General features: G+C 49.1%; 1 protein-coding gene and 1 long non-coding RNA gene across 4 annotated transcripts in view; one reads left to right on the top strand and one right to left on the bottom strand.

Annotated features, from left to right (window-relative positions):
• ADCY5 (adenylate cyclase 5) overlaps positions 1 to 16,167 on the top strand; it is a 148,357-nt gene that overhangs the window by 117,722 nt on the left and 14,468 nt on the right. For both annotated transcript variants that reach the window (XM_019839852.3, XM_045037029.1), the window contains exons 11-14: positions 873 to 970; positions 4,231 to 4,318; positions 13,516 to 13,632; positions 14,000 to 14,164. In XM_019839852.3, coding sequence (XP_019695411.2) covers positions 873 to 970; positions 4,231 to 4,318; positions 13,516 to 13,632; positions 14,000 to 14,164 — 468 coding nt within the window. The remainder of the gene's footprint in view (positions 1 to 872; positions 971 to 4,230; positions 4,319 to 13,515; positions 13,633 to 13,999; positions 14,165 to 16,167) is intronic.
• Positions 1,922 to 15,728, bottom strand: LOC109503476. 2 transcript variants are annotated; one of them, XR_006585103.1, is made up of 6 exons: positions 15,252 to 15,728; positions 14,912 to 15,021; positions 13,184 to 13,364; positions 11,390 to 11,595; positions 10,929 to 10,975; positions 1,922 to 2,065 (listed from the first exon to the last, which is right to left on the bottom strand). It is a non-coding gene; the product is annotated as an uncharacterized LOC109503476 (long non-coding RNA). The 2 variants fall into 2 exon arrangements; XR_006585104.1 differs by lacking the exon at positions 13,184 to 13,364 and having other exon boundaries at positions 15,252 to 15,727.

The raw sequence follows: 16,167 nt of genomic DNA, 5'->3' as shown, positions 1-16,167 counted from the left end.
GTATTGGCCACATAGATGTTCCGTGAATGTCCACTGCTGTTTATGTTATTTTTATTATTGCTATTATTGCTATCATTATCATCACCAGTGGATCCCCCTGCTGCCTCTGGCACACTGGAAAACATTTGGAAGAGGCAGTCAGTTGAGATCTCTTTGTCCCATCTCCTTAAATTGTGACTGAGAGGTTGGGTGACTTACTCTAGGCCACCAGTGAAGTAGTGAAAGAGCCAGAACCAGACCTTGGTCCAGGGTCTTTGCCCACGCCACGGCGTTTCCCCAGTGTTGAGTTAAAACGGGCTTGTTGAACTCATGTCATCGTCCGGTGAGGCAAGCCTAGGAGGCAAGCACTGTTCACCAGCAGTTAATGGAACTGAGTCACAGAGCTGGTGACTCTGTGCCAGCACAGCCTCTGTTCCCACCGCCTGTTGGTGTCTTGGGAGGAGCTGGGGCTGGGAGCTGGGCCCTCAGAGACGAGCTCTGTGATTTTGGGTGAGCCTCATGTCCTCTCTGAGCCCCAGCTCGCTCACCTGGGAAGTAGCAGCTATATAGGTCCAGTACCTACGTCCATGCATAAGGATGCCATAGACCTGATATGTGTCCTCGCGCGCAGATGGCGCTCCGTGATGTGAGCCATGATCGTGACGAGTTACTCTCATGGTGACCCGACCTACAGGAAGTTTCTGGTTTGACACAATTCAACTGTCCTCCCCAACAGGCACCACTTTATAGTGCTTTGGACTGGTTTCTTGAGCACCAAGGCTAGTGCTGGTTCTTCCAGGTCTCCACATCTTGGGAGTGTTCTGGGGTGGAGCGGGGCTGGAGTGGATGGGGCCAGGTGTCTCTGCCCCTCTCACCCCGCACATCCCTCTCAGTACTCCAAGCAGGTGGATGACCGATTCGGTGCCTATGTGGCATGTGCCTCGCTTGTCTTCCTCTTCATCTGCTTTGTCCAGATCACCATCGTGCCCCAGTAAGTACCGTCCCTCTGGCTGCGGGGCTTCAAGGGTGGGAGGGGAGGTCATGTAGGAGAGCAGAGGCGGAGGTCTGCGCTAAGCCTGTTTGGAGGGAGAAGTTTCCAAATGTGTCCTCGGTGGGACCGGGAAGCTACAAGTCTGACTCCCTTGTGACAGAGAGGTGAGTTGCTCCTTCCAGGGTGGGAGACTTTCCTCTGGGCGCTGCCTTGCTGCATGAGAGACTCCTTGTCGGCACTTCGTCATCTTGGCGCGTTGTATCCACACTGCGGCTACCCGTTAAATCACCCAAAAGTACTCAGGTTTGCTTCTGTGTGACCTTTAGTTCTTGCAAAATCATCAATACATCTTCAAAAGATAAGGGTTTTCTGCAACTCTGGGTATTTCAAAGAATGGATTTCTGGTTCTGACGGCTTTCCTCAAAGAGATATTCTAGAATGCTTCCAAGGACTGACTGTGTCCCTTACAGAGGCCTGTGGCTTCTGAGGAACCACTCGGATGTTGCCAGTGGGCTTTTTGAGATGAAGTGTTAGGGACATAGTCACAGTAGAGTCACATCTAAACAGGAAAGATAACTGCTCCATGTATGTTTGCATGTGTGTGTATACATTTGTATGTGTGTGTGCCCATGTCTGTACACATATTTGTTACTTCTTATGCAACCTTTCAAACATACAGAAAAGTAATTAATATAAGCAGCACCCATCCCCTATACTGTAAAGTATAACTATTGTTGATATTTTATAATTTATCTGTTTCTTTTCTGCTTATTTAAGTTTTAGACAAAAGGACATTCCCCCCCCTCCCCTCAAAAACCCTCAATACAGTCCTATTTTAAGGGCTTTCCCTTCTTAACCACAGTGCCTTATACACCAGACAAAATTAGCAGCGGTTCTCTGCAGTCGTGTAACACCAAGTCCATGTTCAGATTTCCAAAATTGTCTCCCAACGTCTTCAACTGTTAGTTTATTCATAGCCAGGATCTACCCAGGACCCACTGGTTGTGTTCAGTTATGTCTCCTAAGTCCAACTTGATCCAGAAGGGGCCCCTCATCCCAATGCCTTCTGCTCTTCATTTTGAAATAATTATAGACCTATAAAAAAGTGACAAGAGTATTATGGAGGGTTTCTGTACATCCTTCATCCAGTTTTCCCTCATGTTGACCACTTACATAACTGCAGTGTGATGGTTGAAACCAGGAGATTAACACTGGCATGACACACTAGTAACTGGGGTGACACTAGTAACTAGTGACCATAATCTAATTCCGTCAGTGTTGCCCCTAATGGCCTTTTTGTGTCCCAGGGGCCAGTCCAGGATCCCACATTGCATTTACCTCTTCTGTCTCCTTGGCCCCAGCTAATCTGTGATACTTCCTCAGCCTTTATTTGTCTTTTGTGGCCTTAACACCCTTGATGAGTACTGGCCAATTAATGTGCAGATGTCTCAATTTGTGCTTGTCTGATGTTTTCTCATGATTAGACTGAGGTTATGCTTTTTTGACAAGAATCCCATACAAGTGATGTGTCCTTCTTAGTGCATGTTATCAGGAGGTACACAATGCCTTCATGTCTTGCTGCTCAAAGCCTTGAATTTTTAATGACACGTTGTTGCAGAGATAGCCATTACATGTGTACCCGCTATGACTCTGTCAGGATACCAGACACTGGCAGCCAGTTCCACTTTGGTTGTGCAGCTGATGCCCATTGCCCCCCACACGGAGGTGGCGCACGGCTGGTGGGACTGTGGGTCCTTATTGCCACAGGATCCAATTTTTCTGGTATTGAAATGGAGCTACAGGTATAAATAGGCAACCTGGTCCTTCTGTCCCACTGCACCTGCTAGTCCATTTAGCTTGGGCGCATAACCCTGCCTCTGGGCCGCTTTTCTTTTTCTGCAGCATGGCTTGTGGGCGGGGTTTTCCTCCTTCCCTGCTCTGCCCACAGTGGCTTCATTCCCCCTGGCCGCAGCTCTGAGTTGCCAAGGCGTTGACGGAAGTCTTTCTCTAGCAGTCCTTTCTCTACAGAAGCAGGAAAGACCTACTTTAAAGGTCTTTCTTTCCCTCTGAAGAGAGTTCTCTACCTTGTTCTTTTTTTTTTTTATTTTTTTTTTATTTTTTTTTCTACGTTTATTTATTTTGGGGACAGAGAGAGACAGAGCATGAACGGGGGAGGGGCAGAGAGAGAGGGAGACACAGAATCGGAAACAGGCTCCAGGCTCTGAGCCATCAGCCCAGAGCCCGACGCAGGGCTCGAACTCACGGACCGCAAGATCGTGACCTGGCTGAAGTCGGACGCTCAACCGACTGCGCCACCCAGGCGCCCCTACCTTGTTCTATTTGTGTAAGGCATCTAAGTGCTGGCCTCTGGGGGAGCCTGAAACACAGACGCCCTTTGGATGCCTCTCTAGAGGTATTCACCTGCCTTTTCAAGTCATCCACTTGCCTTTAACTAGCTCACAACGCCTGGCATCTCTAGGCCATTCTCACTCCCTGAAAGGGAAAAGGGACTTCTGTGGTCTCCTGATATGATGGTGTGTACCTTCCCAGCCCCGGCCCCAGGAGGGCCAAACGAAGGTTCCAGGTGGAAAGTCACTGGCCACACTTTTGTCTGAGGATTCTGGCCCATGGTGAAAGTCACCGGTGATCTGCCTTGGGAAGAAGGGGCGGGGGGGTGGGGGGGGTTCCTTGCATTTTCTTGCTGAACTGGCTGAAGAGCAGGGGAGCAAAACTGAGTAGGACTTGGTGTGGGGCTTGGCAGGGGACAAGATTTAGGGACTCTCTCCCCTAGAAGGATACATACATCACTGATGTTTCTCAGAGTGTCTGGTCAGGCTGCTGACAAATGCATTTTTAAAAATGATGGCTGTTTATCAAATCTGTTTCCAGCTTTCACAGTTAATCCTAGCTGAGAGTAACTACTTGGAGGGAATAACCAGGTGATTTTTAAAACAGGTCCTTAATTAGGCAAAATATTGAGCAGGTGACACTTGCTTCTCCATTTAGCCCCCTCCCCCCCCCCCCCCCCCCCCCCGCTGCAGGCTTCTGCTCCCCACAGGGAGGTGCGGGGAGGTGGCAAGGACAGGAGCCAGACCATTACAGAGGGGTCCTGAATCAGTTCTCAAGGCTGTGTAAGCCCTTCTTAGTGAATCAGGAGCTAGAAAAGACTGGGCAATGGATTCAGGGGGAATGGAGCAACTTCCTTTTCCTTCCAGAGGTTTTCAGGGCCCCAGAATTCCCCACCTCCTCTCTTTTTCCAGCTCGGTGTTCATGTTGAGTTTCTACCTGACCTGTTTCCTGCTGCTGACCTTGGTGGTGTTTGTGTCCGTGATTTATTCCTGCGTGAAGGTGAGTCTAGCTCGCACCTGAGCCCCCAGCCACCTTCTTCCCTCCCTCCCCAGCCCACTGATAAGGAGCTCCTCCCAGGAGCCCAGGAGTCACCCTTGGGGTCAGGGGTACATTATGCTGGGGCACAACTCTTGATTGGCATTGGCAGCAAGCTCGACTATAGGGAGCACTTTGTCAGTGGAGCTTTATTCGTGTTGGCTACTTTAATCTGCCTTTGCGAATCTTTGCAACAAGGAGGTAGTGTCACTGCCTCTTCTGTCTGTCCCCTTGGTATCCGGTAGGATGAAGGAAGGGCACCTAGCACAATGCCTGCTTGGAGCAATGGTCAATAAATATTTGCTAAAAGGCTGAGTGTGGAAGAGACCTCTCTCAACACCCCCTTCAGTGTCCCCATGTGCCTGGAATTGGCTCTGGGGGGACCACAGGGATGATGGCTTTTGAATCACCCATCATATAGATGAGGAGAGTGGCCCAGAGTGGTTCAGTGTTTCAAACAGGGCCACACAGCTAATAATGTGGGCAGAAAATCCTATTCTGTGTTTTTCTCCCCTGCCTCCTCTTAGGCAGGCTGTGTCCTTCAGGAGACCTGGCCACAAGCCATTCTGGTCTGTGGTGGAAATCACTCAGGTTCCCCTTTGCTTTGTCCACCAAGCCTTTCCGTCATTTCCTTCCCTAGTGGTTTAAGACTTCCCTGATGGGACAGCCTGGCCCCAGAAAGCACTCTGTCCTCAGGCAGGGACAAGCCCCTCCGGCTTCTGCTGTAACCATTTCTCTGCTCCTCCTCAACACTCACTTGGAGCCAAGCCCTGGGCAGGGTGGGGGGCAGACTCTGCCGTCATTCCCTACACACACTGCAGTAAGAACCACATTCTTCTTCTGGAAGGATTGGACCTTTGTCACCTCCAGAGTCCCCTTTCTCTCTCCACACTCAAAGCAGGGTATTTTGTTAGACTGTTAATTGTTTAATTACCTAATGGTCAAGGTCTTGGTGGACTAACTGTCAGAACTGGAAGCCCCACCCCCCCACCCCCCAACTGGGAATCCTCCGGAGTGGTTTAGCCCTCTCCTTGAGCGGATACAGAAGGTGACACCCCGAGAGAGGCAGGGTGGGCCTGGGTCAGTTGGCGTGTTGAGCTGTGTGCTTGGCCAGTGACTTCACAGCCTCGTAGGGTTTAATCCTAGTCCCCTGCCTCTCCACCAGCTCCTTCCTCAAGTCTGTGTTGAGTCACCTCCTGCCTTTTGGTCTTTCTGTTGTCTTGCCCCTACACCTCACTCCCAACCTGCTTTTTCCCTCGGGAGCACTTCCACTTTCTCTATCTCGTGGCTGTGAAAGTACATGGTACATTCACAGTAGCCAAAAGGGGGAAACAACACAAGTGTCCATCAACAGATGAATAGATAAGCAAAAATGGTATATCTACGCAATGGACTGTTACCTACCCACAGAAGGGAATGGAGTTCTGACACATGCTACAATATGGATGAACCTTGAAAACATGCTTAAAGAAGCCAGACTCAAAGGGACATGTACTGTATAATTCCACTTGTATAGAATACCTGGAATAGGCAAATTCATAGAGACAGAAAGCAGATAGAGGGTCCTGAGGTTGTCAGGTTGGGGAATGGAGAATTAGTGCTTCGTGGGTGCAGAGTTTCTGTATCGAGTGATGGAAGGGTTTTGGAACTAAGGCATTTTGGAAATAGAGTGGTAATGGTTTGCACATTATGCATATAACTAATGCCACTAATTTGTACAGTTAAAATGCAAATTTTTTATCTTTTTTTAATGTTTATTTACTAATTTGGGAGAGAGCCAGAGTGTGAGCGGAGAGGGAGACACAGAATCCAAAGCACGCTCCAAGATCTGAGCTGTCAGCACAAAGCCCGATGCGGGGCTCAAACTCACAAGCCGTGAGATTATGACCTGAGCCGAAGTCAGACGCTTAACTGACTGAGCCACCCAGGCACCCAAAATGCAAATTTTATGGTACATGTATTTTATGACAGTAAAGTCACAACAACCTAAGAAAAAAGGTGCACCATAGCTAAAAAGGCCTTGTAAACATTCTTTACCTGAACATTCAAAAGAATCGTCTCTCTTTTTAAGTTATAAATTGAGGCAAAGTCATTGTTTGACGTACCCAATGAGCTTATTCAAGTCTGAATCAAAGCTATATGTAGTCTACAATTTTAAAACTAGAATCTAGACTTCTCTCTTTCCTGTTCCCTGCTTTGAGAAATCTGAGCTGCTCTGACTTCATTTATGTTTCCTGATTGGCATGTGTCCCTGATGGTAGGGGGGAGTGGAGGTGGGGGAGGAAGGCTCATGGCCCCGCCTGCACTGGCTATTTTGAATTAATACTTTGGTCCAGTGAATTCTTTTTGCCACTGTTCGAGATTATTTATGAAAATCATTCCTGCCTCCTTGTGTTTTTTTGAATCTATCTATTTTGTAATCAATGTCGCCTTCAATAATTTTATTCTCAATTCCTTTATCCAGCTCAATGATTTTTCTGACGCTTCTGTGGTGGCCAGGGTTCCCTCGGCGGGAGAGCCTGGTGGATGGAGTGCCTGTCCCCCACCCACTCCATCCCTCGCCCCTCCGCACACACCCCCCTCAACCAGGAGAGGCTGCTGCTTCCAGCTTATAGATATAGAGCTTCTATAAACTATTTAGAAGAAAAGTGCTCCCTGGCGTAACAAATCTGACACCTGCTGATTTGGGCCTTTGGGCCAGGAGTCAAGTAGACTGTAGTACCCACCTTGAGGTCCTCACTGCATTTCCCTGCACCATCCCCCCCCCCCCCACCACCTCTGATGTGCCATCTTCTCAGCATTTCTCCACTTTCTGGGAAGTAGACCCTCACTGGAGAAGTTGTCTGTAGCTTGAACTCCTCTTCCATTTCATTATTCTTTCCTCTTCCATGTGGATGAACTGTTTGCACACTGAGATGTGACAGGGGTACTTCTCTGGCATCTGTGCAGCAGGGTGGACTGGCCTCGCTTTCCCTAATGCCGGGCGCGGCCTGTCCCGGACCCCACTGCACACTGCCTGCAGGTGCACGGACTAAAAGTTGATTTTATCACCTTTTCAAGGTATTGCCCTATAGCTGACTGAACTGGAATTTTCCGTGTCGTTCTGTTTTCACTTTGAAAACACTTGCCCTTTAGCAGAACCCAGACATTTCTCATCTTACTTGCACAGTTTTTCAGGAGTCATGGGCAGTGACTTTCTGATGAGATATGACAGTTCTAAATTACCCGCAGCATGAGCCCAGCGGATCCAAAGCCAGGCAGCTCTGTCAGACATGGTTTCTTTCTCTTTTCCATTTGTTTTCCCATTTCCCCAATACAGTGTGGCCTTACTTGCTCAAATGTCGATGTTTTCACCTTTTTGTAGAGAGAAATGTGAAGAAAGTATCGACTGAATTAGTCGGATTAGCCAAGTTAGTTGTGTCAGCTGTCTGTCAGGGAATGGCTTCCTGGGTTCTTTTTGTGGGAAAGTTTTTCTGGAACTTCCCACCGAGTGCTCCGATGGCCTTTTCATGGTGGGCCTGTTTGGTCCTTTCCTGACACAGCGTGATCTGGTTCACAGACATCTCTGGGGACTTGGGGCTAACCTGGTGTCTTGGTCTCCTGGCCTCGCTGCTCAGAGCATCAGCTTCCCTTCAGGGCCCCGCGGTCTCCGGGCTGCTTTGCCCTAAGGATCATCCCTGGAGCACTTCTTTTCTTCTGGCGATGCCGTCTCAGAAGGCCAGTCTGAGCATCTGCACACGTCGCTCCTCCCTTCCCTTGGCATCTGTGCTGCCCTGGGCCCCACAGCTGCTTGTCTTAGAAAAAGCCATGCTGAAGGGCGCCTGGGTGGCTCAGTTGGTGAAGCGTCTGTCTTCAGCTCAGGTCATGATCTCACGGTTTGTGGGTTTGAGCCCCGTGTCGGGCTCTGTGCTGACGGCTCAGAGCCTTTAGCTGCTTCAGATTCTGTGTCTCCCACTCTCTCTGCCTTTCCCTCGCTCATGCTCTGTCTCTCTCTGTCTCTCAAAAATAAATAAACGTTAAAAAAATTAAAAAAGAGGGGCGCCTGGGTGGCTTGGTCGGTTAAGCGTCCGACTTCGGCTCAGGTCATGATCTCACGGTCCGTGAGTTCGAGCCCCGCGTCGGGCTCTGTGCTGACCGTTCAGAGCCTGGAGCCTGTTTCAGATTCTGTGTCTCCCTCTCTCTCTGCCCCTCCCCTGTTCATGCTCTGTCTCTCTCTCTGTCTCAAAAATAAATAAACGTTAAAAAAAATTTTTTTATTAATTTAAAAAGAAAAGAAAAAGCCACGCTGCATCCCTCCTTGCCATCACACAAGGGTCCAGACTCAGAATCTCAAATTGGAAATGGCTGGAGCAGTGAAGCAGCCCAGACACCCACCTGAGACTGGAATCCCTTTATGATAATAAGGATGGGCTGGCCTCTGCTTGATTACCTTCAGGGATGGTGAGCTCAGTCATGTCTCCTGAGTATAGCCTCTCCTCTTTTTGGGCACCTCTGACTGTTCCATCAGCCTCCCTGTGACTTCTGCCCCATCCTCCTATGCTTGTTTCTGACAATGCTAGCATTTCTGCTACCTCCACTTAGATGGGTAGAAGAGGTTGGCTGCCTCCTTTCCCCACCTTCTGGTCTGGGCCCCCTGTCTTTACTGTGGCTCATTAGCACGTTCTTACTTGGAAGGCCAGACTCCTTTCCTGCATTTTGGAGCTTGGGAGTAGATAGGCACAGAAGGAGTACTTGGTCACATAGCTCTTGGCGTGTGTGTGCATGCTTGCGTGCACAGGTGTATACATGTGTGTATTTAAATCTCCATCCTCCAGGCTGCTGGCTCCTCTTAGCTTGTCTCCCACAGACTCCCGGGACCTGACTGCCTGAGCTCCTGGGAACTGTGGCCAGGGCTGCTTCTAGGCTCTGTGTGCTCTGTGCAGTCACCAGAAACCTCTTCTCCCTCCCTACAGCCTGAAGTCCACCACCGCACCCCCCTGCCCTTGCTGGCACTTCTTTCTACCCCAGCCTGGCTACTGTCCCCAGTTTCTGAAATAGGGTCTTACTACACTACAGTACCCCTTACCTCTTAGGTATCTTCTGTCCTGTGGGGACTTTAGAGCCCCACACTCACCTTCTCCTAGCATGCTCAGGGGCACGTTTTGTCTATTAGAGGATACATTTTGCCAGACACACGTTTCTTTGGGGATAGAGAGCGTTTCACTCCAGGAGGCATATCTTCAGTTCATCCCATGGCTGTTGAGCCAGGCAGTTGAGGGTCCACATCCCAGCTCTGCACTTGGAGCTGTGTTTTCTAAGCTTTGAAGAGGGCGTTTATCATATCCATACTGCAGATGGGGTCAGTGAGGCTCAGAGAGGTTAGGCAGCTTTCCTGAAGCCCTGGGGCTAGGAGGTGCCATAGCTGGGATTTAAACCCCAGTGGTTCTAGATTCCAGAGCCACAGTCCTTCCTCCCAAAGACACTGCTTTTGTTAATATGTCAATTTGACCCCAAGGAGTGCAGTGGTGTGGAGCCTGCCTTGTTTGGCCTCTGCAGTTTTTATATCTTAAAAAAAAAAATGTCGTAAAGTAGGAGCTACTGCTTTTTAAAATCAGTTTCTTGTCAAAAAGGCTGTTTTCTTCATTTTTTTCCCCATTAGATTTCATCACCTTTTTTCATCTCTGCAATACCCTGACCCCACATCACAGAACCAGGACCCCAGGCTGGTCATCAATTTGCCTGGAGGTTTTCAGACAGGCCGAGATCAAAACTGTCCTTCACCCCAGTCATGGTTTATTAATTATGTCCCCACTCCTGTATTTCATGTTGAATTGATTTGAGTTCATCGGACTGGGAATGTACTGGCTTGGAATTTTTTTTTTAATCTTTTTGTTTTTGTTTTTGTTTTTGTTTTTTGAGCTCTAATTGTGAGTGAGCAGGCATTGAACAATTGTTTGCACAGGCACAATTATCCTGCTGGAAAAAAAAAAATAGTCTCCAAGATCTGGTGGCAGCTGTGATGCATCTCTGCGAGAAAACTCTGTCCAGGTGAAGACGTTCACCGTCCACACTGGGATTAATATGATGGGAGTTAGGGTCAACATACAGATGAACTTTTTGACTACAGGAGATGAGATACTCTATATCAACTGATTCCAGAGCAGGATGTCAAATCTTCTGGAGATTTGAAGTTTTAAAGTGAAGAGCAGGTCTTTTTAAAGGATGATAAAGGAAATCGGCTTGTAGCAAGCCAGTGCATTAAAAGTCAATCATTTGTTAGATGTGAAGTACTTTTCCAGCCTGAATTTTAAAAATAGCCTGCAGTTCTTCTCCCGGCCTCTGGGTGGCCCCTGTGGGGCTCCTGGTCCCACCTTCCCCGGGAAGCAAGCCCGTGTGCATATCCTGTTCCCCAGCCAATTTCTAATAACTAATAACTTTTGCCTACATCTCATCGGTGAGTGCAAAATAATAAAAGAAACCCTTCAATTGATGGATAGGGTGATTAGAACTGAAATTATTTAAATAACATGGGTCGGGGGATAGGATGGAATGGCAACATTTCAAGCAGACAAAAATTAGAAACCATCTGTCATACCTTTTCAGAGTGGGATCCTCATGCTAGTGCCAGAACACTTTCCCCATCTATGAAAAAAAAGTCCTTCAATAGGAAACAGGGATTTTCACTCTTACTGGCAATAGAGCTCTTTAAAAATGCAAATATTAACTAAATTTTCTATTGAATTTAGCAGCTCACAGAGCACTTTAGTATGCAGCATTTCACTGAGTCTTCATGGCCACCTTGGGAGATAGATCTCCCCTACATATAAATAGGAAAGCTGCAGCTCAGAGCCCTTGATGATTTTCCCAGGGTCAGGCAGCTGGTAAGAGCTGTTTAATAAGTTCCTTATTGAGATACAATTCACATCTATAAGATGCACCTTTATGAAGGTAGATGAAAGTGTAATTCAGTAGTTTTTAGTATATTCATAAAGTTGGGCAACTGTTAACCACTATAATTCCAGAACACTGTCATCATCCTGAAAAGAAACCCCATACCTGTTAGCAGTCGCTGTTCATTCCCTGCTCGCCACAGCCCCTGGCAGCTTCAAACTCTTTCTGTCCGTATGAATTTGCCTGAACTCCTACAACGTGTGGCCTTTTGAGATTGTCTTCTTTCACTTAGCATATACTCTCAAGGTTCACCCGTGTCATATCATGTAAAAAACATTTTGTTCCTTTTCATGGCCAAATGACATTCCATTCTGTGGAAATATCACATTTAGTTTATCGAGTAGTTTCCACTTTCAAGCTATAATGAATAGTACTGCTATGAACATTTGTATACGAGGTTTTACATGGACTTACGTTGTCAGTTCTCTTGGGTATATACCTACAAGTACAGTTGTTGGGTCATATGGTAACTGTTGATCATTTTGAGAAACTGCCAACCTGTTTTCCAAAGCACCTGCACTATTTTACATTCCCACCAGCAATGGATGAGGATTCTGATATCCCTATGTCCTTACCAACACTTACTATCACCTGACTTTTGGATTATAACCATCCTGGTGGGTGTGAGCTGGTATCTCATGTTTTTGATATGCATTTCCCTGATGACTCACAACAAACATCTTTTCATGTCATGTGCTTATTGGCCATTTGTATAGATTCTTTGGAGAGATACCTATTCAAATCATTATCCCATTTTTAAATTGGGTTGTCTTATTGTTGAGTTGGAAGAGCTCCTTGTATACTGTAGTCCCCCTCTTATCCATGATTTCATTTATTATGGTTTCAGTTCCTGTGGTCTGGAAACAGATGACCCTCCTTCTGACGTATCGTCAGAAGGTCATACTTCACGGTGCCTACATCATTCATCTCACTTCCTCACATCACGTAGGCATTTTATCATCTCACATCATCAGCAGAAGGGCGAATCCAATAAGATATTTTCAGAGAGAGGAGAGACCACATTCACATAACTTTTATTGTAGTATATTTTTGTAATTGTTCTACGTTTGTATTATTGTTATTAATGTCTAACCATGCCTAATTTATAAATTAAACTTTATGCTAAGTGTACGTATATAGGACAAAGCATAGTATATATGCATTTCTGTACTGTCTACAATTTTAGGTCTCTTGGGGGAGTCTTGGAATATATCCTCACGCATAAGAGGAGACTACTGTATTCTGGTTGCAAGACCCTTATTAGAGATATGGTTTGCAACAATTTCTCCTAGTCTCTGGGTTGTCTTTTTGCTTTCTTTCTTAAATGGTACACAATGCAAAATTCTCTGTTGTAACCTTTTTAAATGTACTGTTCAGCAGCATTAAATGCATTCACTCTCTCGTGAAACCATCATCACTGTCCGTCTCCAGAACTTTTTCATCTTCCCAAACTGAACCTCTATACCCATTAACCAATTAACTACCCACTCTGCCTTTACCCCTGGCACCCGCCATGGTGGACAAAGCCAACTGTAGATACAGTGGACTGGGTCATTTAGCTACCAAAACTGAGGTGGGTGGGTCTTTGGTTGGACATGCTGTTTGTCTAATTGAAGGAAATGTAGGGAGGGTAGGTGAAGGGAAACAGGAGATCAATGGGAGTCCTGAACAAAAGGTTCACTTAATTCACTTGTCTAGGGCCCCACCCTCCTACTCACATGCTACTCTGTCCCCTTCTCACAAGCCCATTTCCTCCCTTCAGACCCTAAGTTTTCTCCAAGTCCTCAGACCCACAGCTTCTTACTGCCAAGAAGCCTTCTGACCCTCCTTGGGAAAGTTCTGGGTCCTTCCAGGCTTCCTTAACTGCCTGATTGTAACCCTGACCGGCCCAGAACTCACATGGCGGATTCATGTGCCTTTTCCTCTGTTCTGCCGGGGGCAGGATAGCACCTTTCCTTCCACCACGCCTCTCTCCCCTGTAAGCTTCCCAGGTAGACTCACTCCTGGCCAGCCGCAGATTCTGTGCTGTTGTCGGCCGGGAGCAGTGGGTCAGTGGTGTGAGCCATCGCACACTTGCACACTAGGAGGGCATTCAGAAAGGACCTGGGGTTATGCTGGCACGAGACAAAGGTGGAGGGGAGGGAGGGCTCCCCCAGCTCCTCTATGGCAGTCTGGAGAGTCCTCACTGAACTCTGTTCTGTCTCTCTCTCCCTCCTCTTCCCTTGGTTCAGCTCTTCCCGGCCCCACTGCAGACCCTTTCCAGGAAGATCGTGCGGTCCAAGACTAACAGCACCCTGGTCGGAGTGTTCACCATCACCCTGGTGTTCCTGTCGGCTTTTGTCAACATGGTAGGTGGCTCTACCCCCCACGACTCCCTGGAGCTCCCTCTCCCCCAGAATTTCTTATTCGGTCTTCCCCTCAGGTCTGGATTCAGATTTGACTCCTAAAGCCTCTCACACAGGCTTTTAGTTCCTTGCTCTCAAGGCTGGAGGGACCAGAAAGACTCAGGAAGTCCCCAGGGGACGTTTATGAGCCCTAGCCTGGGCAGCCGGGCCAACCTTGCCGGCTCCTTGACTTCTTCCAGGCTCCTCTCCTGTCCCCGCTGTCAGTGTCAGGCTGCACCTGAGACCAGGGTGGACAGACACCCGCTGCCCTGTGGAGATGGGCTGCCCTCGCCTGGCCCCCACAGCTGACCCTCTCCCCCGCTGCCCCTAGTTCATGTGTAACTCCAAGGACCTGTTCGGCTGCCTGGCGGACGAGCACAACATCAGCACCAGCCAGGTCAACGCGTGCCATGTGGTGGAGTCGGCAGTCAACTACAGCCTGGGTGACGAGCGGGGCTTCTGCAGCAGCCCCCGGCCCAACTGCAACTTCCCCGAGGTAACGGGCAGGGGGCTCTGGGTGCAGACAGACCCCTCTGCCCCACTCCCTCTCTGCCTTTGGCTGCTCTGGGGGAGTCAAGGGCTCTCAAGCTCACAGCCATCCCAGAGACCTTGTCCCAGTCTCTCAGTCCGTGTGCTGTACATCAGTGAACGAGGCCAGCCTTCTCCATGCAACAGTAAAACAGCATGCTTGCCGTGGGCCAGGCACTGTGCTGAGTATTTGACATAGATTTATTCATTTCGTCCTCACAGCAGCCCTTTGACATAGACACTGTTAACATCTTTTTTACACAGATGAAAGTGAGGCACAGAGAGGGTAAGTCGCTTGCCCAAGGTCACACAGCTAGGAAGTGGTAAAGCCAGAGCTTTCACCCAGGTCCTCTGGCTCCAGAATTCTTAGCCTTAACCTGAGGGCAGAGCTGTTTGTGGACCCTCCACTTTGGAGCAGGCCTGCCTCAGGAGAACCTGCCTGAGCTCCTCTGCTATGGGCCAGAGAGCAGGGAGGAAAGCAAAGGAACCCAGTCCCAACCCGGTACTGCCATCAAGGTCATCCATTCAAAGTGTACATACAATTCAGTGGCTTTTAGGATATTCACAGATGTGTGCAGCCATCGTCGTAATCTAGGTAGAACATTTTCATCACCCCCAAAGAAATCATACCCATAGGTTATTGGGTTTAAACACCGAGAACCCTTAGAGAGCAGCCTGCATTAAGTGCCTATGGTATGTGCGGTGCTTCATTTACCTTTTCCTCAGGAAGCTCTCCGAGCCTGAGGCCAGGCTTCCAGCCCAGGGCGTCTACTGCATGCACTGGGTAGTCCCATACCCCAGCTGCCTTCGGGGTTCTCACGGAACCTGTGAGGTGATGGTAGTTGTTACCCTTTTCTGGGGAAAGTCCAAGCTTTCATCCAGTTCCAAAAGGGCCCCGTGACTCACAGAAAGGTCCAGAACTGCAGTGAGGGCCGCCGGGGCAGTCACAGAGCTGGCCTCCCTCCCCCAGCCCTGGGAAGGAGCCCGATCCATCTCCCCTGTACAGATGGGACAAGGGAACCTCCATGAAGGGCAGGACTCCCGCCAGCATTCACCTAGACAAGCGCCTCTCTTCCACCTGCCGCTGGGTCCGGGTGAGCCCTCCCAACCTGCCGGGGTGGTGGGGGGTGGGGGGCAGCCGAGTCTCCCTTCTGCCTCTGCTCCCTCGTGCAGCTGGCGGAGCTCACAGGAGCTGCTGCTTGAGGGCTGTTTGCTGAGAAGCAGGGGCTTGTTTGATCTTACAGTTGCCCCTTGGTGGCTGCTGCTTCATGGCAGATGCTGAGGAGTGGGCGAAGAGAGTGGGGATGGTGGCTGCAGGGCTTATTCCGGCTCCTCACTTGAGGGAGATGGTTGGTCCCAGCCTTCAGCCCTCACCAGTCTGACCAGTTCCAGTCCCACTGACCCCAGGCCTTGATGACTACAGAGCTCTCAGGCTCACATGTCTTCTGATTCAGCAACTCCTCACAGATCCCAAGGCCCTTGGGGACATCACCTGTAAGCCTTGGCCTCCTGGCTGTCTGGCTCAGGGTCTGAATGGGCATCCAGGCTGGCCCTGGGGGCTCCCTCCCCGCACCCCCCCCCCGCCCCCAAGGACAGGATTATTATCCTTGGGGCTGTTTTTATCTGGGTGGACACCCCCCCCCCCACTCCTTCCTCTGCCCCTGTTCCAGGTAGTGGCTTGAGGCTGGCCCCTCCCAGGGGGCCCTCTGTATCCCCTCTCTGGGTTCCTGAAGGCCTGAAGAGGCTCAAGGTCCAACCTGGGAGCGTCCCCCACTGCCATTTGGCCTCCAGCCCAAAGCAGAGGATGTGCATAGTGAGTCTGAGTGCCTGACTCAGAAGTCACGATGCTAAATTTAAAAGAAAGAACAAAATAACGACGGTGGCATGTCTAGGATTAGCATCAGGGGACGACAGAGCAGAAAGGAACCTCCGAGGTCTCTGGTTCAGCTCCTCTATTGTCTGAGAAAGAAA

Source organism: Felis catus, chromosome C2, assembly GCF_018350175.1.
Source record: "Felis catus isolate Fca126 chromosome C2, F.catus_Fca126_mat1.0, whole genome shotgun sequence".
NCBI classification, from domain to species: Eukaryota; Metazoa; Chordata; class Mammalia; order Carnivora; family Felidae; genus Felis; species Felis catus.
Note: the sequence above shows the minus strand (reverse complement) of the source record. Positions and strands in the feature narration are given on the sequence as shown.